This window comes from Crassostrea angulata, chromosome 4 (assembly GCF_025612915.1).
Source record: "Crassostrea angulata isolate pt1a10 chromosome 4, ASM2561291v2, whole genome shotgun sequence".
Lineage (NCBI taxonomy): Eukaryota > Metazoa > Mollusca > Bivalvia > Ostreida > Ostreidae > Magallana > Magallana angulata.
The window spans coordinates 9,824,789-9,852,255 of NC_069114.1; the positions used below are offsets into that span (position 1 = coordinate 9,824,789).

Here is a 27,467-nt window from a genome sequence, read left to right on the forward strand (position 1 = left end):
TCAAAATAGACAAGAAATCTATTCAGAGAAAAAAATCCAATATGGCCGATTGATAGTAAAAAAACATCAGTAGTCTGAATCCTACTCTACATGACTATCAGACGAGGATAATAAACAATACATACCTATATATATATTCAAAAGAAAACAAATTATTCACCTCTGATTCGCTTCTCTTTCTCCACGTGGCTTTGTTTATGTTGTTGTTTTCTGACCTCTGGGCTGTCTTCTTCTTTGTGAAAATGTCGAATGTCAGGATATATTCTTACGCATTATTTTCATTTATTAGGAAATGTAAGATGCAAAGATATTTTACACCTGATTATCAATATTTATAGCAATAACTGTTTGAGATATCTGAAAACAAATATAGACATGTAAATTCAACAAAAACACTACGATATACTTTGAACTACTTTTCTACGCGCAATATTTATAAGGATGTAATACAGCTCTGGTTGAATACCTAACCCGACTCGCTTAGCATCGTTAACTTCATGAATATTCATAAGCATTTACTTTCAAGTCTTTTTGTGCAAACCTTTACCATTTATCAAAAAACTTAGAAATTTTGTTTACTTTCAGGTTATGAAAGTTGTATAGTATTATATCTCTACCATTCTGATATATCAACTTCTGCGTAAACTTGATTATCACCTCCGCACATTTCTGCCGCTAGGGGTGCCATCATGCATACAAATGAGCTACTCGAGCGACGATATTATACGGTGGCATATATGCCACCGTCTAAAAATGACACTATTTGGAGGTTTGACACGCATGCGCCAATTTAAAGCAACCTATTCCAAGTATTTAAAATATCTAAGGGTTACAAACCGATGTTACGTTAAATATTAATTATTTTTTTTAAAGTATCAGATTAAATGATATTTTAATCTTGCAATATCTACTAGTATGCCTCGTATGGGCATTTTGCAAGCCTTCTTCACCCATCTTCTTTAAATTATGATACACACAAGCAAGCACCAGCCGTTATAAAGTTTTTCTCCTAATAAAAAAACCCTATATCTGATAATAAACAAGTGTATTATTTTACTCTGTCCCGAGTTTTTGCTTCTACCACTTTTCGCTTGATATTTCAATAATTATAAATACCTTAAAGTTGTGCTCAAACTATGTTCATCCATTTATATAAATCAAAGTACTGAAAGTACTGAAAGACGGTGGCGTGAAAAGTTGGGTTGGTTTATCAAGATGCTACTGTTGTCTGATTTCTTTAGGTATGGTAAAACAACAAAATGAAATCAAGAGGCAAATGTTTATTGAACACATAGCTAGGTTTGATAAAAGATGAAGAACTTTTTAATAACAATACAGAATCTTGTATATTTGAGAGTATATCAGTTTGGAAAATAGAGATAAACAAAATAATGGAAGTTTATCTATCATGAGATATATATAAAGAATAGATAACAATATAATGATTTACACAAAGGTTTTTTATTTTGGTTATGTTATTAGAGTGGATTGGGAGAATTAGTTTTTCTAAGATGAACTGAATGTCAACTGGTATATTGACAATGGCAATGAAAATTTGGCACAAATTATTTGGCAGTATGTTCTTTTCATATTTAGAACATGTACACATTTCAAAGAAAGAAATGGATGAATTGTAAAATGGCATGCAGAGATTATAGTCTATAGCGTATTTCGTGATCAAGTTGCATTACATTTCACTTATCTTTCAGCAAGATAATTATTGCTTAGATTTTGTGCTGTGTATGTAAACTATAACTAAACTACTAGAATATGCATCAAGTAAGGGTAGTATCAGAAACAAAAAAAGTAAAGTATAAACAAACATGTTCTATATATAAACACACCATATATCTATGTCAAAGAAATAACCATATGTGAATGTCTCTTATAGACTGAACAATTGAGTTATATGGTTATGAAGATGAAAACAACAAAAATACAACTAAAACTAACAATATGCATCAAGTAAGAGTATTACTAAAATGGGAAAAACCAACATAATTAACAGAAATCAATCTGTATATCCCAAATGAAGATTGGATGAAAGGGTCATATGGTTTTTTGAAACAAAAACAATAAAAGTAGACTAACTATCAAAGTTAACAAAATTAATCAACTTGTATAACCACTGTGTGCATGCAAAGTTAGAAAAGCATGTACCGGTATTTCTGTAAACAGTTGCTGTTTGCATTTGCTCATTAAATATTTACAACCAGAAATTAAACTAGATCTATATACAGTTATGGTGTTTCAGAAAAGGTAAAAATAAGGTAAGTGAAATATTACAAATTTAATAAACCTGTTTACAAATGTCAATTTGAAGAGATGTCATGATAGCTAATCAATAATCATACTGACTTTTTTTATAGTAATTTAACAGTTCTTACAAAAAGTATTTATTTTGATATGGTTCGAATGTAGGAATGTTGGCAAGTGTTTATAACAATTCAAAGGAAATGACTGTTGTGCCGTTGATGACGAGCTTCACAGGGAAGAGAAGTTTGTCAACAATCATATTTTCTAGCTGTTGTAAGTTAAAAGTTCCGGCTTCTTCCACATATCTTTGAACTTGGGCACGAACCATGTCCAGATCCACAATAAAGTCTTTATATATGTCATCTTCCTTGACACACATTTCACAGTGGGTGTCCGTCATTGACAGAGCTTCGACATTTCCGGTTACAACCATATCTTTAGGTTGTACAGCCTGAAACAATGAAGTATTCATTCGTTATTATACATAATATGCATAGCTGATATTTTTTGGCATGATTAAAGTACATTATTTTTTTTCCAATCTTGTGTAAATTTACAATAAACTAGTACTATGCTTGGATTTTGAATACATGTAAATGCAGTTGAATGTATCAAGCTATTGTTACCTTGATGGTGGTGTTTCTTGTGGAGTTGAGACTCTTCTTTCTGAGCCATTCAGATACAAGACAATGAGTAACTTCAATGTATTGCCCTATCTTCAAGTCTTGTTTACTCAGTTCTCTCCAAAGAGTTAGTTCCATTGTCTGTCCATTCTCTTCTAAGGTCAATGCTCTAATCTTAGTGTCCTTCTGGGCAACTTTCACTGTTTTGATTGCTTCATCCTGCAAAGAAAATCAATTGAAAAGTAAACTATAGGGGTATAATTCAATACAAGTACAATTGTTTTTAATTTCATTTGATTATGAATTATAATTTTAGATGATTTTTAACTTTAATATCAAGTTGAGATACGTACACGAATAATTTGCCCTTGAACAGTCAGGATTTCTCTAACAGGCGATGACATTGCATCCTTCAAGGTTTTTGTAGGTGATGGTGGCATGATTATGGTAACTGCTTTTTCCTTTAAAGATTCTGGCACTTGTACAGCTGGTCCTGCCATAATTTTTTATTGTTTGGACAGTACAAGTCGACTTCCTTACACAATGAAATTTCTTATTTGTAGGGTCCTTCCGTCTTTGATAGTTGGCATTTTTGCTTCATCACTAAGAGTGACAAGCATGGCCTCAGTTCCATCAGCAACACTAAAGTTCAAGATAAAACCCTTTTCTCCATTTGCATTGGTAAAGGTGGCCAGGTTTGATGGCTGTTGCTTTAACCAAAGCATTGGGATATGGAAGGGAATCTCCTGACTTCATTTTTTGCAACTCTGCCAAAGTTTTGTGCAGCATCTGAAATACAGAAATAAATTAAGAGTCTTGAAGAATGTCTATAGATACTTAATATAATGGTCTTGTACGATGGTAATAGATTTACAATGTTGAGTATTTTAATATTGCAGACAATTGATTATTATTGTTTTATATTTTGAACTCATTATGCATATTTGTAAGAGGTGAGATTGTTTTAATTATTATGTGTTTTTTTAGCTGAAATGCAGTAACGCGTAATATAATAAGTTTTTAAAATGGCAAATACACAACAATGGGTTTATGGTCTGAATAATATGATTCCAGAGTAGCACATGAAATTTCAGCAGAACTATTTAAGTTGGTATATACATGATCTAAACAACTTCCATAGTCAGTTGTAGAACTATGCATTATTTGTCTGATATTTAAATGTTTCAAATTTGAAGAGAGATCTCTTTGGGTAAAATAATCTATGTTTGTATCACCCATAATAAGAAAAGGTTGACTAGTATCTAATAAGTTCAAGACTGAAACCAGAAAACAACAAATATTGGTGATGGTGGCAAACTTTGGGGGACAATATATGAAAATAATTTGAACAAGGTCACTGTTTTTCATAAGTGTTGCCTTTACTGAATGCCATTTAAAACTGCTTTTGACACATTGATCAGTGGATATTTGGAGTAAATAACTGAACCATAAAATGGCCGCATTGTATGAGAGGATTCTTCTTCATCAAAACGATAAATATGAAAACCTGGTAACAAATAATTTTCACTGTTGTCACTTGCTTTTAATCTGCTTTCTGTAACAGCTACAATATCGCCTGACAGAATGTTTTTTTCCGACAATAAGTCACTTATGTGCAAATGCAACGACCTGCTGTTGTGATATATAATTTTCAAATCTGAGGTTATGTTTTCAAGAATAGGCAGGCAGGTCCACAATGCTGCATGATTTCTCATACGTTCCATTTCACAAACAACATTTCCTGAAACTCCTATTTTTTCTTCATTTAGAGACAAAATGTGCAAATCTTGCAGTTTTCGAACTCTACTTAGACCGACATAATGAATGTGATCTAATTTCCTTTTTCCTAAATCTAGCACAACATTATTTAATGTAGAACCCTGTGCTTTATGTATTGTTTTTGCACATGCTAGTCGCAGTGGAAACTGTCTTCTTGTGACATGACAGGATTTGTGTCTCCCGACTGTGAACTTTTTAGTCACTTCAAGAATGGGTGTCCAATCTTTAGAGATATCTTCAGAATACAGATTACAGTATTTTTGTCGTGCAGAAAATCCTATTACTGGGTCATCAAATAATACCCATACAATACTGCACCTGTTTGAACCTATTACTCTGTAATCTAATTTCTTCACTATGCATGGACTTCCATTTGTTAACCCATCTTGGACATTGATATTGATGCAAACCTCAGCAGGTAAATCGGTCACCAATTGCAATTTTTTACATAGTCCCATGGTTTTAGATGGATCATCAGATACTTGAAGGAGTATTGCATTTTTTATTTCAGAGGACACATCTCCAGTAACAGCATCAAGTGCCGTCACAATACATTTGTCATTTGAATCTGCTTTTTCATATGCTTGACTATTATGAAAATTCACCTTGTTATTGGTTGTAAACAAGTGTGGAATTGAATTTAAATTTTGGATTTCTTCTGTGCAGATTCTCGTTCTCAGCACGTTTATATCATTGTCATTGTGCTTTCCTTCTCTTAGTCTATTTAGTAATTCAGCAAAGTTTTTATCTTCTTTTTGCCTCATAATTTCTGTTAATTCAAAGACAAATCAGTCCATAAATTTGTTGCTAATGGTCCATAACCTTCAGTGAGATTTTCAAATATCCAGCCATCAAATACAGGTTTAAGCTGGAATAAATCACCAATAGCTATGATGCTAATACCTCCAAATGGAACACCTTTTGCAAAAATCTCTTGCAGCCTTAAATTAATGTAATTGAACATTTTATTTCCTACCATCGAAACTTCATCAATAAAGACAATTTTCAAGCTGCGAAACTTTACTCTCATATTGTCAAGTTGCTGTACATCAAGAGGTTTGTACTTCAAATTTTGGTTTGCTGGAATGCAGAAAAGAGAATGTATAGTTTGCCCTCCTATGTTGTATGCAGCTTTACCTGTTGGTGCACATAACACCGCCTTAACCTCATCACATTTCTCTGCTACACGTTTGGCATAATAACGAACAATTGCCTGAAATAGGCAGGTTGTTAACAAACTTTTTCCCACACCAGCACCACCTGTTAAGAAGCAATGAATTGGTAGATCATTTGTTTTAATCTTATGAAGTATGTGGTAAAAAAATAATTTCTGATTTTGATTTAAACTTCTTGCAAGGAATTTATATTCCTTATCACTCAGCATGTTTACTGATATATCATCAGTCTCCACTTGTTTTCTGGCTATGCCTAAATCAAAACCTAAGTCATACTCCATCTGTGCAAATTTTGGGTTAAAACAACCATGATCTAAGCACAAGTTTTCATCTTCTTGAAAGTCAATTTCTTCATTATGTTGTACTTCTGCAGCAACAATATGATCAACATTACTCAATAAATCATTCATATTGTTTTCAACAACGTCAACTATACCCCTGTCTGCTTCATAAGGCAATTTGTTTTTCTTTATTTTTTCCTGTTGCTGATTAAAATGTGATTCAAAAGAGGTATGATTTCCAATTAGATCAGTTTTCTGAATCTTGTTCCTTGTTGTATCGAACATATCTGATAACTTTTTGAGTTTTCCTTAGTTTCAAAATAGAACCATCTTTCATATGGTATTCTTTTTGACTGTTTGAATTGTCTTCATCACTAATTGACACATCACTATTGTCTTCATTCATTTCCTCATATTCATCCTCTGGTAACAACTCTTCAATATTGTTCTGTTTTTTGTCTTTAGGAGGTGGCACAACATCAAATTTTGACACAAAATCAGCTAAGCAATAGTTCTGCAGAACACCTGGCCTTCTTTTATAACGTTTTATCCAGTTATCTGACTCAATATTTGTTGAATTTTCTGGCATATCTTGAAGAACTTCAAGAGACTTCAATAAAAATGTGCGATTTTCTGGATCACATGTATTTATAAACACAACATTTCTACTACTTGATCGTAATGGCATTTGCAAAAGCAAATATGCTGCCTCTTGAGCACATATTTCTACATGTGTGAGGAATTTGTTTCCAATTTGTCTTATTTGCTGCTTTAAAGATAAATTTCCCTTCCTTGCCTCTTCACAAGCATCATGAAGTAAATTAGACATTCCTCTCTGGGACTTCGAAATATACGACACAATATATGCTGCACAAGCATATGCATCAAGAATGAACTGCACATCTATGTTAGCTTCCCATGACCTCAACAATATCTGATTGTATGGGTTTATTCTTATTTCTGCAATGCTGCGACGCAAAAATACCTTCGGAGACTTTAAAGAAGACCGTATTGCCAAAATGTAATCTTCCTTTGTCAAATTTATCATTGTCAAAAATTCATCAAAACTCATTGCATTGCACAATTTAGAATCATTGAGCAGTTCACATATTTTCCTGTAATTTTGCTGTACATCTGCATTCTGTTCAAATTTGTCCTCCTCCAATGGTTCTAAAATGATGGTTTCTGGCATTGGAGGCAAAGGAAAATTAAAACGACAAATATTCTTTCCTGCTTTCTTGCATGTTCTAGCATGCCTGTGTGTTTGATAATTGACAAGTTCCGCAATATTTTCATTTTTGAAACAAGTGGAATGCTCATCAATAAAGTTTTGAATCTCTTCATTAGTTGACTTTCCATACACAGGTGCATTTTCTATCCAAAGAAGCAAATGGATGTGTGGAGATCCCCTTTGCTGAAACTCAACACGAAAGAAATGGTCAACAATTTTTCCTAAAGGACTGCAGTCACCTTTCAAAATTTTGGACTTAAATATCTGAAACCTATGGCTAAAATATCTCGAACAAGTTACTGGATCTCTTTTAATGAGTTCACATTTCTCGATCCAAGTCAATTCATCAACATCTGACTCAGTTAGTTCTGCATTGTTCAAACTTTTGCTCAATATCTGAATCAAATTTTTCCATTTTGTTTCTGCAGCTGAGAAAGAACAAAACCATGTTGGAATACCAAGCTGTCTTATCATTGCAAAAACATCTCTTTTTGCACTTTCCCAATATGCTGGTGATCCTCTTAATGTTCTCAAGACTCTATACCCTTCATTTAATTTAACAATGTTATCAAACGAAGTAGGATTCAAAACATGACCAGCTGTTATTTTTTTGCCTTCGCCTTTGCACTTTCGCATTGCAAGTGTCACTTTGTCCTGAATTTGCTTTATCTGTAATTTTTTTAACTTGAAAAAAAGGTTTGGCATTGAACATGCTGCTCGGCGATCTTGGGATCTTAACTCCCATTTGCAAATTGAACTGTAAGTAACTGGCACCGTACGATTTTTGTTAGACATTCTTCTCTGACCACAGTATATAGTTGGAAATGCTAAATATTCTGCATCTGGATCTTGATACAACCCAAGAGGTGTTTGGTTTTCACCTGGTGCAAATGACATTGTCTTATTTAATGATCTTACATCTGCAGGATGCAGCAACGTGTCTGTATTTCCAGTAAGTCTACTTTCAAAATTTGGATCTTCTGTCCATTCATCAACATCATCTTCATCTTGCAAAGAACTGGTCTCATTTTCCAATTCATTTGTATAAGATGTGTTCTCACAACTCGTAGCATTTTCACCTGATTTTTGCTCAGTAGCATAAAACTCTCTCTGTTCTTGTAAAATGTCCCAGTTTTCTCTTATTGATATCCCTTCATTTCGAAACAATTCACTGTTTTCTAAAAGCCACTTGAGTGCATTCATACATTTGTTTGGTCGTATAGCCTCATACAAAACATGGTGCTTATAACTCAACTTTCTTTTTAATTTCACTTGAATTGTTTCAGTTTCAGCTAACGTCCGTGGTAAAGATTTGACAGTAGTGTTGACATCTGAAGGAACATTAACAACATTCCCACGTAAACTCTTTTGTCCTCCTCTTGGTTTTTCCATCAACTGCATAAATGGAATTCTTGGACTAATGAGACGCTCTTCCATTTCAGTAATATTTAATTCGGGAGGTTTCGGGGGAAATTCTAATCCATTCACAACTGCTAAAGCTGGTATTTTACCAAGTTTTAAGTACTTCTTACAAGTATGACAAATCCATTCTGTATCTTTTGCACTTTTGATACCTTGCAAACATTTGTGTGCTATATCTAATGTATACAGAAACTGAGCCTTAGAAACACCATCCCTAAACCAAGTTTGTGTACAGCAAGAGCAAACAAATAATGGACCTTCCTTTACTAATTGTTTAAAATTCATTACTGCAATTTCCTCAGTTTGTTCAAGTCCTTCCCTCAAAGGGGTCACATTAGAACAACTTGAAACATCATTTTCAATCTGGCAATCTGAATTGCTACTTATTTCCCCAACTTCTGGTAAATTTAAACTATCAACATAGTTTTCAATAACAACATTTTGGGTTCCTCTCTTATTCCAAACGTCATTATCCATTTTTTCAGTTTTCCCTTTTTTTCTTAATGAATGATCTTGACATTTAGGATTTTTATTCTCATTATGTTCTGACCAACATCGTTTCCTCGACTGTGTTCTATTTTCTCCTAATGACAAGTCACTTTCACTGCAAATGCGTGTTACAGGTTTTCTTGGTTTGTTGGAAAGAGTCTTAAAACAGAAGGCATTGATTTCATACTGCACATTATCCAAACTAATGCAAGACAAAGACATACACAGATGTCGTAGAAAATTGCAAAGAGCTTGAAAACAGTTGTGTATTGTCATAGTACACTTTCCATCAGGGTTGCAAAGCCCATCATTTCCTCTATTATGAGCATCAAACACAAAAAATCTGTCACCTCTTTGTTTCAAAGCTATTGCTGCTGAATGAAAAATCAGAATACAAGCATCATATTTTGCAAATGACATATTCAAACTGTTTTCTAATGAAAAACCAACCTCTTCTCCCACAGTTTGTGCCATGTTGCCAAAATAAGTCTGTCTGACAAATGATGAAATATATTTATTTCTAAATTCAATGTGATTTGGTAGTTCAGAAGCTAATAAAAATGAGTTTGATTTAATGATTAAATGATACAAAACATCTCCAGTCTCCAAAACTGAATGTAGATCATGTTTTGTGAAAGATGCGTTTTCGTAAAAATGACAAAATAATAGAAACATAAAACTGTTTGTCACACATTGTTTTCCCCTTGAACTGATTGGGAAGATTTCCGCACATTGAGAATGATCTGCTTGTACAGTTAGTTGTTGTCTTTCCACACTTAAATTTTGTTGTTCGGCCATATTTTAAGAACTGAAATATCAAGTTATCTAAATACTCTGACTTGAAACTATAATTAATTAAACATACTTTTTTGGACACTCATTGTAGCTCATAATATATGTATTTCTACTTTGAAATTCTAAATCAACTAAACTTTTGAAGTCTACGAGTATCAATTAAAACAGCTTCTTTCAGTTAGTATTTTACGTTCAATACAATGAAAGTGCATACATGAATTAATAAATTTGATTGTCAAATTGTCGCACTAGAGATGTGTTATGCATGAAATACATAAAGTAGTGTCTCTTCTACTTGGATTCTCAATCTAACTCTCACACAACTTTATCAAATCCAAATGCTATTATATATGTACTGTCTGTACACAAAAATCTTGTTTTTGTTCAAATGATAACCTTCTGAAGTTCTAATTTCAATCAATATATGTATTCAGTTCTTTATATGCTCATAAATCTTCATTCATATTCGTTCCAATTCACATTTTGCTTGAAGTAAGTTGCTCATATTGTTCTCAAATTATGATAATGTCAGCAAGTTTCTCATTCTGTACCTATATTCTGAAGTTAGTGCCAGTTTGTGCTCAAAGGAAGTCTCAAAATGATCTCATTTTTCTCTATGAAGTTTCTCACTTTGTTCTCAAATTCTCAAGTTTGTCTCAATAGAAGTTTCTCATTTTGTTTTCAAATTGATAAGTTGATGTCAATTTTCTCAATAAGTTCTCATATTGTTCTCAAAATCTCAAGTTTACCAACATATATATATATTGAACAATTGTTCAGATTTTCTTCTCAAGAATCAAGATAGTCTTAATTTTAATAATCAATTACAAAACATTTTACCACCAATAATTTTTTTTCAATAAATTTTTATGATTTAGTTATTTGAAATTAATGATATACACGTAATATCAAATGAAAAGTTAATGAAGTTTCCAAAACAAATTACAGATTATACTATGGCGAACGAACCCGATACCAATATGGTCGACAGATAGCGAGGGTAAGCTTGTACGCCCTAGATGATGATCAACTAATGACTATCAACAACAACGAAAATATAAAATCATGAATAAACAAATCGAATCTTTTATAATAGCTGGTCTGTCCACACGTCGATCTCTTTACATATACTAGGCTTTATCAAAATAGACAAGAAATCTATTCAGAGAAAAAAATCCAATATGGCCGATTGATAGTAAAAAAACATCAGTAGTCTGAATCCTACTCTACATGACTATCAGACGAGGATAATAAACAATACATACCTATATATATATTCAAAAGAAAACAAATTATTCACCTCTGATTCGCTTCTCTTTCTCCACGTGGCTTTGTTTATGTTGTTGTTTTCTGACCTCTGGGCTGTCTTCTTCTTTGTGAAAATGTCGAATGTCAGGATATATTCTTACGCATTATTTTCATTTATTAGGAAATGTAAGATGCAAAGATATTTTACACCTGATTATCAATATTTATAGCAATAATTGTTTGAGATATCTGAAAACAAATATAGACATGTAAATTCAACAAAAACACTACGATATACTTTGAACTACTTTTCTACGCGCAATATTTATAAGGATGTAATACAGCTCTGGTTGAATACCTAACCCGACTCGCTTAGCATCGTTAACTTCATGAATATTCATAAGCATTTACTTTCAAGTCTTTTTGTGCAAACCTTTACCATTTATCAAAAAACTTAGAAATTTTGTTTACTTTCAGGTTATGAAAGTTGTATAGTATTATATCTCTACCATTCTGATATATCAACTTCTGCGTAAACTTGATTATCACCTCCGCACATTTCTGCCGCTAGGGGTGCCATCATGCATACAAATGAGCTACTCGAGCGACGATATTATACGGTGGCATATATGCCACCGTCTAAAAATGACACTATTTGGAGGTTTGACACGCATGCGCCAATTTAAAGCAACCTATTCCAAGTATTTAAAATATCTAAGGGTTACAAACCGATGTTACGTTAAATATTAATTATTTTTTTTAAAGTATCAGATTAAATGATATTTTAATCTTGCAATATCTACTAGTATGCCTCGTATGGGCATTTTGCAAGCCTTCTTCACCCATCTTCTTTAAATTATGATACACACAAGCAAGCACCAGCCGTTATAAAGTTTTTCTCCTAATAAAAAAACCCTATATCTGATAATAAACAAGTGTATTATTTTACTCTGTCCCGAGTTTTTGCTTCTACCACTTTTCGCTTGATATTTCAATAATTATAAATACCTTAAAGTTGTGCTCAAACTATGTTCATCCATTTATATAAATCAAAGTACTGAAAGTACTGAAAGACGGTGGCGTGAAAAGTTGGGTTGGTTTATCAAGATGCTACTGTTGTCTGATTTCTTTAGGTATGGTAAAACAACAAAATGAAATCAAGAGGCAAATGTTTATTGAACACATAGCTAGGTTTGATAAAAGATGAAGAACTTTTTAATAACAATACAGAATCTTGTATATTTGAGAGTATATCAGTTTGGAAAATAGAGATAAACAAAATAATGGAAGTTTATCTATCATGAGATATATATAAAGAATAGATAACAATATAATGATTTACACAAAGGTTTTTTATTTTGGTTATGTTATTAGAGTGGATTGGGAGAATTAGTTTTTCTAAGATGAACTGAATGTCAACTGGTATATTGACAATGGCAATGAAAATTTGGCACAAATTATTTGGCAGTATGTTCTTTTCATATTTAGAACATGTACACATTTCAAAGAAAGAAATGGATGAATTGTAAAATGGCATGCAGAGATTATAGTCTATAGCGTATTTCGTGATCAAGTTGCATTACATTTCACTTATCTTTCAGCAAGATAATTATTGCTTAGATTTTGTGCTGTGTATGTAAACTATAACTAAACTACTAGAATATGCATCAAGTAAGGGTAGTATCAGAAACAAAAAAAGTAAAGTATAAACAAACATGTTCTATATATAAACACACCATATATCTATGTCAAAGAAATAACCATATGTGAATGTCTCTTATAGACTGAACAATTGAGTTATATGGTTATGAAGATGAAAACAACAAAAATACAACTAAAACTAACAATATGCATCAAGTAAGAGTATTACTAAAATGGGAAAAACCAACATAATTAACAGAAATCAATCTGTATATCCCAAATGAAGATTGGATGAAAGGGTCATATGGTTTTTTGAAACAAAAACAATAAAAGTAGACTAACTATCAAAGTTAACAAAATTAATCAACTTGTATAACCACTGTGTGCATGCAAAGTTAGAAAAGCATGTACCGGTATTTCTGTAAACAGTTGCTGTTTGCATTTGCTCATTAAATATTTACAACCAGAAATTAAACTAGATCTATATACAGTTATGGTGTTTCAGAAAAGGTAAAAATAAGGTAAGTGAAATATTACAAATTTAATAAACCTGTTTACAAATGTCAATTTGAAGAGATGTCATGATAGCTAATCAATAATCATACTGACTTTTTTTATAGTAATTTAACAGTTCTTACAAAAAGTATTTATTTTGATATGGTTCGAATGTAGGAATGTTGGCAAGTGTTTATAACAATTCAAAGGAAATGACTGTTGTGCCGTTGATGACGAGCTTCACAGGGAAGAGAAGTTTGTCAACAATCATATTTTCTAGCTGTTGTAAGTTAAAAGTTCCGGCTTCTTCCACATATCTTTGAACTTGGGCACGAACCATGTCCAGATCCACAATAAAGTCTTTATATATGTCATCTTCCTTGACACACATTTCACAGTGGGTGTCCGTCATTGACAGAGCTTCGACATTTCCGGTTACAACCATATCTTTAGGTTGTACAGCCTGAAACAATGAAGTATTCATTCGTTATTATACATAATATGCATAGCTGATATTTTTTGGCATGATTAAAGTACATTATTTTTTTTCCAATCTTGTGTAAATTTACAATAAACTAGTACTATGCTTGGATTTTGAATACATGTAAATGCAGTTGAATGTATCAAGCTATTGTTACCTTGATGGTGGTGTTTCTTGTGGAGTTGAGACTCTTCTTTCTGAGCCATTCAGATACAAGACAATGAGTAACTTCAATGTATTGCCCTATCTTCAAGTCTTGTTTACTCAGTTCTCTCCAAAGAGTTAGTTCCATTGTCTGTCCATTCTCTTCTAAGGTCAATGCTCTAATCTTAGTGTCCTTCTGGGCAACTTTCACTGTTTTGATTGCTTCATCCTGCAAAGAAAATCAATTGAAAAGTAAACTATAGGGGTATAATTCAATACAAGTACAATTGTTTTTAATTTCATTTGATTATGAATTATAATTTTAGATGATTTTTAACTTTAATATCAAGTTGAGATACGTACACGAATAATTTGCCCTTGAACAGTCAGGATTTCTCTAACAGGCGATGACATTGCATCCTTCAAGGTTTTTGTAGGTGATGGTGGCATGATTATGGTAACTGCTTTTTCCTTTAAAGATTCTGGCACTTGTACAGCTGGTCCTGCCATAATTTTTTATTGTTTGGACAGTACAAGTCGACTTCCTTACACAATGAAATTTCTTATTTGTAGGGTCCTTCCGTCTTTGATAGTTGGCATTTTTGCTTCATCACTAAGAGTGACAAGCATGGCCTCAGTTCCATCAGCAACACTAAAGTTCAAGATAAAACCCTTTTCTCCATTTGCATTGGTAAAGGTGGCCAGGTTTGATGGCTGTTGCTTTAACCAAAGCATTGGGATATGGAAGGGAATCTCCTGACTTCATTTTTTGCAACTCTGCCAAAGTTTTGTGCAGCATCTGAAATACAGAAATAAATTAAGAGTCTTGAAGAATGTCTATAGATACTTAATATAATGGTCTTGTACGATGGTAATAGATTTACAATGTTGAGTATTTTAATATTGCAGACAATTGATTATTATTGTTTTATATTTTGAACTCATTATGCATATTTGTAAGAGGTGAGATTGTTTTAATTATGTGTTTTTTTAGCTGAAATGCAGTAACGCGTAATATAATAAGTTTTTAAAATGGCAAATACACAACAATGGGTTTATGGTCTGAATAATATGATTCCAGAGTAGCACATGAAATTTCAGCAGAACTATTTAAGTTGGTATATACATGATCTAAACAACTTCCATAGTCAGTTGTAGAACTATGCATTATTTGTCTGATATTTAAATGTTTCAAATTTGAAGAGAGATCTCTTTGGGTAAAATAATCTATGTTTGTATCACCCATAATAAGAAAAGGTTGACTAGTATCTAATAAGTTCAAGACTGAAACCAGAAAACAACAAATATTGGTGATGGTGGCAAACTTTGGGGGACAATATATGAAAATAATTTGAACAAGGTCACTGTTTTTCATAAGTGTTGCCTTTACTGAATGCCATTTAAAACTGCTTTTGACACATTGATCAGTGGATATTTGGAGTAAATAACTGAACCATAAAATGGCCGCATTGTATGAGAGGATTCTTCTTCATCAAAACGATAAATATGAAAACCTGGTAACAAATAATTTTCACTGTTGTCACTTGCTTTTAATCTGCTTTCTGTAACAGCTACAATATCGCCTGACAGAATGTTTTTTTCCGACAATAAGTCACTTATGTGCAAATGCAACGACCTGCTGTTGTGATATATAATTTTCAAATCTGAGGTTATGTTTTCAAGAATAGGCAGGCAGGTCCACAATGCTGCATGATTTCTCATACGTTCCATTTCACAAACAACATTTCCTGAAACTCCTATTTTTTCTTCATTTAGAGACAAAATGTGCAAATCTTGCAGTTTTCGAACTCTACTTAGACCGACATAATGAATGTGATCTAATTTCCTTTTTCCTAAATCTAGCACAACATTATTTAATGTAGAACCCTGTGCTTTATGTATTGTTTTTGCACATGCTAGTCGCAGTGGAAACTGTCTTCTTGTGACATGACAGGATTTGTGTCTCCCGACTGTGAACTTTTTAGTCACTTCAAGAATGGGTGTCCAATCTTTAGAGATATCTTCAGAATACAGATTACAGTATTTTTGTCGTGCAGAAAATCCTATTACTGGGTCATCAAATAATACCCATACAATACTGCACCTGTTTGAACCTATTACTCTGTAATCTAATTTCTTCACTATGCATGGACTTCCATTTGTTAACCCATCTTGGACATTGATATTGATGCAAACCTCAGCAGGTAAATCGGTCACCAATTGCAATTTTTTACATAGTCCCATGGTTTTAGATGGATCATCAGATACTTGAAGGAGTATTGCATTTTTTATTTCAGAGGACACATCTCCAGTAACAGCATCAAGTGCCGTCACAATACATTTGTCATTTGAATCTGCTTTTTCATATGCTTGACTATTATGAAAATTCACCTTGTTATTGGTTGTAAACAAGTGTGGAATTGAATTTAAATTTTGGATTTCTTCTGTGCAGATTCTCGTTCTCAGCACGTTTATATCATTGTCATTGTGCTTTCCTTCTCTTAGTCTATTTAGTAATTCAGCAAAGTTTTTATCTTCTTTTTGCCTCATAATTTCTGTTAATTCAAAGACTCGAAACAAATCAGTCCATAAATTTGTTGCTAATGGTCCATAACCTTCAGTGAGATTTTCAAATATCCAGCCATCAAATACAGGTTTAAGCTGGAATAAATCACCAATAGCTATGATGCTAATACCTCCAAATGGAACACCTTTTGCAAAAATCTCTTGCAGCCTTAAATTAATGTAATTGAACATTTTATTTCCTACCATCGAAACTTCATCAATAAAGACAATTTTCAAGCTGCGAAACTTTACTCTCATATTGTCAAGTTGCTGTACATCAAGAGGTTTGTACTTCAAATTTTGGTTTGCTGGAATGCAGAAAAGAGAATGTATAGTTTGCCCTCCTATGTTGTATGCAGCTTTACCTGTTGGTGCACATAACACCGCCTTAACCTCATCACATTTCTCTGCTACACGTTTGGCATAATAACGAACAATTGCCTGAAATAGGCAGGTTGTTAACAAACTTTTTCCCACACCAGCACCACCTGTTAAGAAGCAATGAATTGGTAGATCATTTGTTTTAATCTTATGAAGTATGTGGTAAAAAAATAATTTCTGATTTTGATTTAAACTTCTTGCAAGGAATTTATATTCCTTATCACTCAGCATGTTTACTGATATATCATCAGTCTCCACTTGTTTTCTGGCTATGCCTAAATCAAAACCTAAGTCATACTCCATCTGTGCAAATTTTGGGTTAAAACAACCATGATCTAAGCACAAGTTTTCATCTTCTTGAAAGTCAATTTCTTCATTATGTTGTACTTCTGCAGCAACAATATGATCAACATTACTCAATAAATCATTCATATTGTTTTCAACAACGTCAACTATACCCCTGTCTGCTTCATAAGGCAATTTGTTTTTCTTTATTTTTTCCTGTTGCTGATTAAAATGTGATTCAAAAGAGGTATGATTTCCAATTAGATCAGTTTTCTGAATCTTGTTCCTTGTTGTATCGAACATATCTGATAACTTTTTGAGTTTTCCTTAGTTTCAAAATAGAACCATCTTTCATATGGTATTCTTTTTGACTGTTTGAATTGTCTTCATCACTAATTGACACATCACTATTGTCTTCATTCATTTCCTCATATTCATCCTCTGGTAACAACTCTTCAATATTGTTCTGTTTTTTGTCTTTAGGAGGTGGCACAACATCAAATTTTGACACAAAATCAGCTAAGCAATAGTTCTGCAGAACACCTGGCCTTCTTTTATAACGTTTTATCCAGTTATCTGACTCAATATTTGTTGAATTTTCTGGCATATCTTGAAGAACTTCAAGAGACTTCAATAAAAATGTGCGATTTTCTGGATCACATGTATTTATAAACACAACATTTCTACTACTTGATCGTAATGGCATTTGCAAAAGCAAATATGCTGCCTCTTGAGCACATATTTCTACATGTGTGAGGAATTTGTTTCCAATTTGTCTTATTTGCTGCTTTAAAGATAAATTTCCCTTCCTTGCCTCTTCACAAGCATCATGAAGTAAATTAGACATTCCTCTCTGGGACTTCGAAATATACGACACAATATATGCTGCACAAGCATATGCATCAAGAATGAACTGCACATCTATGTTAGCTTCCCATGACCTCAACAATATCTGATTGTATGGGTTTATTCTTATTTCTGCAATGCTGCGACGCAAAAATACCTTCGGAGACTTTAAAGAAGACCGTATTGCCAAAATGTAATCTTCCTTTGTCAAATTTATCATTGTCAAAAATTCATCAAAACTCATTGCATTGCACAATTTAGAATCATTGAGCAGTTCACATATTTTCCTGTAATTTTGCTGTACATCTGCATTCTGTTCAAATTTGTCCTCCTCCAATGGTTCTAAAATGATGGTTTCTGGCATTGGAGGCAAAGGAAAATTAAAACGACAAATATTCTTTCCTGCTTTCTTGCATGTTCTAGCATGCCTGTGTGTTTGATAATTGACAAGTTCCGCAATATTTTCATTTTTGAAACAAGTGGAATGCTCATCAATAAAGTTTTGAATCTCTTCATTAGTTGACTTTCCATACACAGGTGCATTTTCTATCCAAAGAAGCAAATGGATGTGTGGAGATCCCCTTTGCTGAAACTCAACACGAAAGAAATGGTCAACAATTTTTCCTAAAGGACTGCAGTCACCTTTCAAAATTTTGGACTTAAATATCTGAAACCTATGGCTAAAATATCTCGAACAAGTTACTGGATCTCTTTTAATGAGTTCACATTTCTCGATCCAAGTCAATTCATCAACATCTGACTCAGTTAGTTCTGCATTGTTCAAACTTTTGCTCAATATCTGAATCAAATTTTTCCATTTTGTTTCTGCAGCTGAGAAAGAACAAAACCATGTTGGAATACCAAGCTGTCTTATCATTGCAAAAACAATTTGCACTTTCCCAATATGCTGGTGATCCTCTTAATGTTCTCAAGACTCTATACCCTTCATTTAATTTAACAATGTTATCAAACGAAGTAGGATTCAAAACATGACCAGCTGTTATTTTTTTGCCTTCGCCTTTGCACTTTCGCATTGCAAGTGTCACTTTGTCCTGAATTTGCTTTATCTGTAATTTTTTTAACTTGAAAAAAAGGTTTGGCATTGAACATGCTGCTCGGCGATCTTGGGATCTTAACTCCCATTTGCAAATTGAACTGTAAGTAACTGGCACCGTACGATTTTTGTTAGACATTCTTCTCTGACCACAGTATATAGTTGGAAATGCTAAATATTCTGCATCTGGATCTTGATACAACCCAAGAGGTGTTTGGTTTTCACCTGGTGCAAATGACATTGTCTTATTTAATGATCTTACATCTGCAGGATGCAGCAACGTGTCTGTATTTCCAGTAAGTCTACTTTCAAAATTTGGATCTTCTGTCCATTCATCAACATCATCTTCATCTTGCAAAGAACTGGTCTCATTTTCCAATTCATTTGTATAAGATGTGTTCTCACAACTCGTAGCATTTTCACCTGATTTTTGCTCAGTAGCATAAAACTCTCTCTGTTCTTGTAAAATGTCCCAGTTTTCTCTTATTGATATCCCTTCATTTCGAAACAATTCACTGTTTTCTAAAAGCCACTTGAGTGCATTCATACATTTGTTTGGTCGTATAGCCTCATACAAAACATGGTGCTTATAACTCAACTTTCTTTTTAATTTCACTTGAATTGTTTCAGTTTCAGCTAACGTCCGTGGTAAAGATTTGACAGTAGTGTTGACATCTGAAGGAACATTAACAACATTCCCACGTAAACTCTTTTGTCCTCCTCTTGGTTTTTCCATCAACTGCATAAATGGAATTCTTGGACTAATGAGACGCTCTTCCATTTCAGTAATATTTAATTCGGGAGGTTTCGGGGGAAATTCTAATCCATTCACAACTGCTAAAGCTGGTATTTTACCAAGTTTTAAGTACTTCTTACAAGTATGACAAATCCATTCTGTATCTTTTGCACTTTTGATACCTTGCAAACATTTGTGTGCTATATCTAATGTATACAGAAACTGAGCCTTAGAAACACCATCCCTAAACCAAGTTTGTGTACAGCAAGAGCAAACAAATAATGGACCTTCCTTTACTAATTGTTTAAAATTCATTACTGCAATTTCCTCAGTTTGTTCAAGTCCTTCCCTCAAAGGGGTCACATTAGAACAACTTGAAACATCATTATCAATCTGGCAATCTGAATTGCTACTTATTTCCCCAACTTCTGGTAAATTTAAACTATCAACATAGTTTTCAATAACAACATTTTGGGTTCCTCTCTTATTCCAAACGTCATTATCCATTTTTTCAGTTTTCCCTTTTTTTCTTAATGAATGATCTTGACATTTAGGATTTTTATTCTCATTATGTTCTGACCAACATCGTTTCCTCGACTGTGTTCTATTTTCTCCTAATGACAAGTCACTTTCACTGCAAATGCGTGTTACAGGTTTTCTTGGTTTGTTGGAAAGAGTCTTAAAACAGAAGGCATTGATTTCATACTGCACATTATCCAAACTAATGCAAGACAAAGACATACACAGATGTCGTAGAAAATTGCAAAGAGCTTGAAAACAGTTGTGTATTGTCATAGTACACTTTCCATCAGGGTTGCAAAGCCCATCATTTCCTCTATTATGAGCATCAAACACAAAAAATCTGTCACCTCTTTGTTTCAAAGCTATTGCTGCTGAATGAAAAATCAGAATACAAGCATCATATTTTGCAAATGACATATTCAAACTGTTTTCTAATGAAAAACCAACCTCTTCTCCCACAGTTTGTGCCATGTTGCCAAAATAAGTCTGTCTGACAAATGATGAAATATATTTATTTCTAAATTCAATGTGATTTGGTAGATCAGAAGCTAATAAAAATGAGTTTGATTTAATGATTAAATGATACAAAACATCTCCAGTCTCCAAAACTGAATGTAGATCATGTTTTGTGAAAGATGCGTTTTCGTAAAAATGACAAAATAATAGAAACATAAAACTGTTTGTCACACATTGTTTTCCCCTTGAACTGATTGGGAAGATTTCCGCACATTGAGAATGATCTGCTTGTACAGTTAGTTGTTGTCTTTCCACACTTAAATTTTGTTGTTCGGCCATATTTTAAGAACTGAAATATCAAGTTATCTAAATACTCTGACTTGAAACTATAATTAATTAAACATACTTTTTTGGACACTCATTGTAGCTCATAATATATGTATTTCTACTTTGAAATTCTAAATCAACTAAACTTTTGAAGTCTACGAGTATCAATTAAAACAGCTTCTTTCAGTTAGTATTTTACGTTCAATACAATGAAAGTGCATACATGTATTAATAAATTTGATTGTCAAATTGTCGCACTAGAGATGTGTTATGCATGAAATACATAAAGTAGTGTCTCTTCTACTTGGATTCTCAATCTAACTCTCACACAACTTTATCAAATCCAAATGCTATTATATATGTACTGTCTGTACACAAAAATCTTGTTTTTGTTCAAATGATAACCTTCTGAAGTTCTAATTTCAATCAATATATGTATTCAGTTCTTTATATGCTCATAAATCTTCATTCATATTCGTTCCAATTCACATTTTGCTTGAAGTAAGTTGCTCATATTGTTCTCAAATTATGATAATGTCAGCAAGTTTCTCATTCTGTACCTATATTCTGAAGTTAGTGCCAGTTTGTGCTCAAAGGAAGTCTCAAAATGATCTCATTTTTCTCTATGAAGTTTCTCACTTTGTTCTCAAATTCTCAAGTTTGTCTCAATAGAAGTTTCTCATTTTGTTTTCAAATTGATAAGTTGATGTCAATTTTCTCAATAAGTTCTCATATTGTTCTCAAAATCTCAAGTTTACCAACATATATATATATTGAACAATTGTTCAGATTTTCTTCTCAAGAATCAAGATAGTCTTAATTTTAATAATCAATTACAAAACATTTTACCACCAATAATTTTTTTTCAATAAATTTTTATGATTTAGTTATTTGAAATTAATGATATACACGTAATATCAAATGAAAAGTTAATGAAGTTTCCAAAACAAATTACAGATTATACTATGGCGAACGAACCCGATACCAATATGGTCGACAGATAGCGAGGGTAAGCTTGTACGCCCTAGATGATGATCAACTAATGACTATCAACAACAACGAAAATATAAAATCATGAATAAACAAATCGAATCTTTTATAATAGCTGGTCTGTCCACACGTCGATCTCTTTACATATACTAGGCTTTATCAAAATAGACAAGAAATCTATTCAGAGAAAAAAATCCAATATGGCCGATTGATAGTAAAAAAACATCAGTAGTCTGAATCCTACTCTACATGACTATCAGACGAGGATAATAAACAATACATACCTATATATATATTCAAAAGAAAACAAATTATTCACCTCTGATTCGCTTCTCTTTCTCCACGTGGCTTTGTTTATGTTGTTGTTTTCTGACCTCTGGGCTGTCTTCTTCTTTGTGAAAATGTCGAATGTCAGGATATATTCTTACGCATTATTTTCATTTATTAGGAAATGTAAGATGCAAAGATATTTTACACCTGATTATCAATATTTATAGCAATAACTGTTTGAGATATCTGAAAACAAATATAGACATGTAAATTCAACAAAAACACTACGATATACTTTGAACTACTTTTCTACGCGCAATATTTATAAGGATGTAATACAGCTCTGGTTGAATACCTAACCCGACTCGCTTAGCATCGTTAACTTCATGAATATTCATAAGCATTTACTTTCAAGTCTTTTTGTGCAAACCTTTACCATTTATCAAAAAACTTAGAAATTTTGTTTACTTTCAGGTTATGAAAGTTGTATAGTATTATATCTCTACCATTCTGATATATCAACTTCTGCGTAAACTTGATTATCACCTCCGCACATTTCTGCCGCTAGGGGTGCCATCATGCATACAAATGAGCTACTCGAGCGACGATATTATACGGTGGCATATATGCCACCGTCTAAAAATGACACTATTTGGAGGTTTGACACGCATGCGCCAATTTAAAGCAACCTATTCCAAGTATTTAAAATATCTAAGGGTTACAAACCGATGTTACGTTAAATATTAATTATTTTTTTTAAAGTATCAGATTAAATGATATTTTAATCTTGCAATATCTACTAGTATGCCTCGTATGGGCATTTTGCAAGCCTTCTTCACCCATCTTCTTTAAATTATGATACACACAAGCAAGCACCAGCCGTTATAAAGTTTTTCTCCTAATAAAAAAACCCTATATCTGATAATAAACAAGTGTATTATTTTACTCTGTCCCGAGTTTTTGCTTCTACCACTTTTCGCTTGATATTTCAATAATTATAAATACCTTAAAGTTGTGCTCAAACTATGTTCATCCATTTATATAAATCAAAGTACTGAAAGTACTGAAAGACGGTGGCGTGAAAAGTTGGGTTGGTTTATCAAGATGCTACTGTTGTCTGATTTCTTTAGGTATGGTAAAACAACAAAATGAAATCAAGAGGCAAATGTTTATTGAACACATAGCTAGGTTTGATAAAAGATGAAGAACTTTTTAATAACAATACAGAATCTTGTATATTTGAGAGTATATCAGTTTGGAAAATAGAGATAAACAAAATAATGGAAGTTTATCTATCATGAGATATATATAAAGAATAGATAACAATATAATGATTTACACAAAGGTTTTTTATTTTGGTTATGTTATTAGAGTGGATTGGGAGAATTAGTTTTTCTAAGATGAACTGAATGTCAACTGGTATATTGACAATGGCAATGAAAATTTGGCACAAATTATTTGGCAGTATGTTCTTTTCATATTTAGAACATGTACACATTTCAAAGAAAGAAATGGATGAATTGTAAAATGGCATGCAGAGATTATAGTCTATAGCGTATTTCGTGATCAAGTTGCATTACATTTCACTTATCTTTCAGCAAGATAATTATTGCTTAGATTTTGTGCTGTGTATGTAAACTATAACTAAACTACTAGAATATGCATCAAGTAAGGGTAGTATCAGAAACAAAAAAAGTAAAGTATAAACAAACATGTTCTATATATAAACACACCATATATCTATGTCAAAGAAATAACCATATGTGAATGTCTCTTATAGACTGAACAATTGAGTTATATGGTTATGAAGATGAAAACAACAAAAATACAACTAAAACTAACAATATGCATCAAGTAAGAGTATTACTAAAATGGGAAAAACCAACATAATTAACAGAAATCAATCTGTATATCCCAAATGAAGATTGGATGAAAGGGTCATATGGTTTTTTGAAACAAAAACAATAAAAGTAGACTAACTATCAAAGTTAACAAAATTAATCAACTTGTATAACCACTGTGTGCATGCAAAGTTAGAAAAGCATGTACCGGTATTTCTGTAAACAGTTGCTGTTTGCATTTGCTCATTAAATATTTACAACCAGAAATTAAACTAGATCTATATACAGTTATGGTGTTTCAGAAAAGGTAAAAATAAGGTAAGTGAAATATTACAAATTTAATAAACCTGTTTACAAATGTCAATTTGAAGAGATGTCATGATAGCTAATCAATAATCATACTGACTTTTTTTATAGTAATTTAACAGTTCTTACAAAAAGTATTTATTTTGATATGGTTCGAATGTAGGAATGTTGGCAAGTGTTTATAACAATTCAAAGGAAATGACTGTTGTGCCGTTGATGACGAGCTTCACAGGGAAGAGAAGTTTGTCAACAATCATATTTTCTAGCTGTTGTAAGTTAAAAGTTCCGGCTTCTTCCACATATCTTTGAACTTGGGCACGAACCATGTCCAGATCCACAATAAAGTCTTTATATATGTCATCTTCCTTGACACACATTTCACAGTGGGTGTCCGTCATTGACAGAGCTTCGACATTTCCGGTTACAACCATATCTTTAGGTTGTACAGCCTGAAACAATGAAGTATTCATTCGTTATTATACATAATATGCATAGCTGATATTTTTTGGCATGATTAAAGTACATTATTTTTTTTCCAATCTTGTGTAAATTTACAATAAACTAGTACTATGCTTGGATTTTGAATACATGTAAATGCAGTTGAATGTATCAAGCTATTGTTACCTTGATGGTGGTGTTTCTTGTGGAGTTGAGACTCTTCTTTCTGAGCCATTCAGATACAAGACAATGAGTAACTTCAATGTATTGCCCTATCTTCAAGTCTTGTTTACTCAGTTCTCTCCAAAGAGTTAGTTCCATTGTCTGTCCATTCTCTTCTAAGGTCAATGCTCTAATCTTAGTGTCCTTCTGGGCAACTTTCACTGTTTTGATTGCTTCATCCTGCAAAGAAAATCAATTGAAAAGTAAACTATAGGGGTATAATTCAATACAAGTACAATTGTTTTTAATTTCATTTGATTATGAATTATAATTTTAGATGATTTTTAACTTTAATATCAAGTTGAGATACGTACACGAATAATTTGCCCTTGAACAGTCAGGATTTCTCTAACAGGCGATGACATTGCATCCTTCAAGGTTTTTGTAGGTGATGGTGGCATGATTATGGTAACTGCTTTTTCCTTTAAAGATTCTGGCACTTGTACAGCTGGTCCTGCCATAATTTTTTATTGTTTGGACAGTACAAGTCGACTTCCTTACACAATGAAATTTCTTATTTGTAGGGTCCTTCCGTCTTTGATAGTTGGCATTTTTGCTTCATCACTAAGAGTGACAAGCATGGCCTCAGTTCCATCAGCAACACTAAAGTTCAAGATAAAACCCTTTTCTCCATTTGCATTGGTAAAGGTGGCCAGGTTTGATGGCTGTTGCTTTAACCAAAGCATTGGGATATGGAAGGGAATCTCCTGACTTCATTTTTTGCAACTCTGCCAAAGTTTTGTGCAGCATCTGAAATACAGAAATAAATTAAGAGTCTTGAAGAATGTCTATAGATACTTAATATAATGGTCTTGTACGATGGTAATAGATTTACAATGTTGAGTATTTTAATATTGCAGACAATTGATTATTATTGTTTTATATTTTGAACTCATTATGCATATTTGTAAGAGGTGAGATTGTTTTAATTATTATGTGTTTTTTTAGCTGAAATGCAGTAACGCGTAATATAATAAGTTTTTAAAATGGCAAATACACAACAATGGGTTTATGGTCTGAATAATATGATTCCAGAGTAGCACATGAAATTTCAGCAGAACTATTTAAGTTGGTATATACATGATCTAAACAACTTCCATAGTCAGTTGTAGAACTATGCATTATTTGTCTGATATTTAAATGTTTCAAATTTGAAGAGAGATCTCTTTGGGTAAAATAATCTATGTTTGTATCACCCATAATAAGAAAAGGTTGACTAGTATCTAATAAGTTCAAGACTGAAACCAGAAAACAACAAATATTGGTGATGGTGGCAAACTTTGGGGGACAATATATGAAAATAATTTGAACAAGGTCACTGTTTTTCATAAGTGTTGCCTTTACTGAATGCCATTTAAAACTGCTTTTGACACATTGATCAGTGGATATTTGGAGTAAATAACTGAACCATAAAATGGCCGCATTGTATGAGAGGATTCTTCTTCATCAAAACGATAAATATGAAAACCTGGTAACAAATAATTTTCACTGTTGTCACTTGCTTTTAATCTGCTTTCTGTAACAGCTACAATATCGCCTGACAGAATGTTTTTTTCCGACAATAAGTCACTTATGTGCAAATGCAACGACCTGCTGTTGTGATATATAATTTTCAAATCTGAGGTTATGTTTTCAAGAATAGGCAGGCAGGTCCACAATGCTGCATGATTTCTCATACGTTCCATTTCACAAACAACATTTCCTGAAACTCCTATTTTTTCTTCATTTAGAGACAAAATGTGCAAATCTTGCAGTTTTCGAACTCTACTTAGACCGACATAATGAATGTGATCTAATTTCCTTTTTCCTAAATCTAGCACAACATTATTTAATGTAGAACCCTGTGCTTTATGTATTGTTTTTGCACATGCTAGTCGCAGTGGAAACTGTCTTCTTGTGACATGACAGGATTTGTGTCTCCCGACTGTGAACTTTTTAGTCACTTCAAGAATGGGTGTCCAATCTTTAGAGATATCTTCAGAATACAGATTACAGTATTTTTGTCGTGCAGAAAATCCTATTACTGGGTCATCAAATAATACCCATACAATACTGCACCTGTTTGAACCTATTACTCTGTAATCTAATTTCTTCACTATGCATGGACTTCCATTTGTTAACCCATCTTGGACATTGATATTGATGCAAACCTCAGCAGGTAAATCGGT

General features: G+C 32.8%; 3 protein-coding genes across 3 annotated transcripts; all 3 read right to left on the bottom strand.

Annotated features, from left to right (window-relative positions):
* Nucleotides 1–1,194: 1,194 nt before the first annotated feature.
* LOC128179992 (uncharacterized) lies at nucleotides 1,195–3,617 on the bottom strand. The gene is made up of 3 exons (XM_052847725.1): nucleotides 3,233–3,617; nucleotides 2,883–3,098; nucleotides 1,195–2,707 (listed from the first exon to the last, which is right to left on the bottom strand). Exons 1-3 carry the CDS (start codon nucleotides 3,377–3,379, stop codon nucleotides 2,438–2,440), a joined length of 633 nt encoding a protein of 210 aa, XP_052703685.1. The 5' UTR covers nucleotides 3,380–3,617; the 3' UTR covers nucleotides 1,195–2,437.
* Nucleotides 3,618–12,385: 8,768 nt separating this feature from the next.
* Nucleotides 12,386–14,808, bottom strand: LOC128179990 (uncharacterized). The gene is made up of 3 exons (XM_052847723.1): nucleotides 14,424–14,808; nucleotides 14,074–14,289; nucleotides 12,386–13,898 (listed from the first exon to the last, which is right to left on the bottom strand). The coding sequence occupies exons 1-3, from the start codon at nucleotides 14,568–14,570 to the stop codon at nucleotides 13,629–13,631; spliced, it is 633 nt and encodes a 210-aa protein (XP_052703683.1). The 5' UTR covers nucleotides 14,571–14,808; the 3' UTR covers nucleotides 12,386–13,628.
* An 8,767-nt stretch (nucleotides 14,809–23,575) lies between these two features.
* Nucleotides 23,576–25,998, bottom strand: LOC128179993 (uncharacterized). Its single transcript, XM_052847726.1, has 3 exons — nucleotides 25,614–25,998; nucleotides 25,264–25,479; nucleotides 23,576–25,088 (listed from the first exon to the last, which is right to left on the bottom strand). The coding sequence occupies exons 1-3, from the start codon at nucleotides 25,758–25,760 to the stop codon at nucleotides 24,819–24,821; spliced, it is 633 nt and encodes a 210-aa protein (XP_052703686.1). The 5' UTR covers nucleotides 25,761–25,998; the 3' UTR covers nucleotides 23,576–24,818.
* Nucleotides 25,999–27,467: the final 1,469 nt, after the last annotated feature.

Excerpts from the sequence above, each read along its gene's own strand:
- LOC128179992 (XM_052847725.1), bottom strand. The coding sequence starts at position 3,379 with ATGGCAGGACCAGCTGTACAAGTGCCAGAATCTTTAAAGGAAAAAGCA. Across the intron at positions 3,099-3,232 it reads TTCAAGGGCAAATTATTCGT|GATGAAGCAATCAAAACAGT; the intron begins GTACGTATCTCA and ends TTTTCTTTGCAG. Across the intron at positions 2,708-2,882 it reads CAAGAAACACCACCATCAAG|GCTGTACAACCTAAAGATAT; the intron begins GTAACAATAGCT and ends TCATTGTTTCAG.
- LOC128179990 (XM_052847723.1), bottom strand. The coding sequence starts at position 14,570 with ATGGCAGGACCAGCTGTACAAGTGCCAGAATCTTTAAAGGAAAAAGCA. Across the intron at positions 14,290-14,423 it reads TTCAAGGGCAAATTATTCGT|GATGAAGCAATCAAAACAGT; the intron begins GTACGTATCTCA and ends TTTTCTTTGCAG. Across the intron at positions 13,899-14,073 it reads CAAGAAACACCACCATCAAG|GCTGTACAACCTAAAGATAT; the intron begins GTAACAATAGCT and ends TCATTGTTTCAG.
- LOC128179993 (XM_052847726.1), bottom strand. The coding sequence starts at position 25,760 with ATGGCAGGACCAGCTGTACAAGTGCCAGAATCTTTAAAGGAAAAAGCA. Across the intron at positions 25,480-25,613 it reads TTCAAGGGCAAATTATTCGT|GATGAAGCAATCAAAACAGT; the intron begins GTACGTATCTCA and ends TTTTCTTTGCAG. Across the intron at positions 25,089-25,263 it reads CAAGAAACACCACCATCAAG|GCTGTACAACCTAAAGATAT; the intron begins GTAACAATAGCT and ends TCATTGTTTCAG.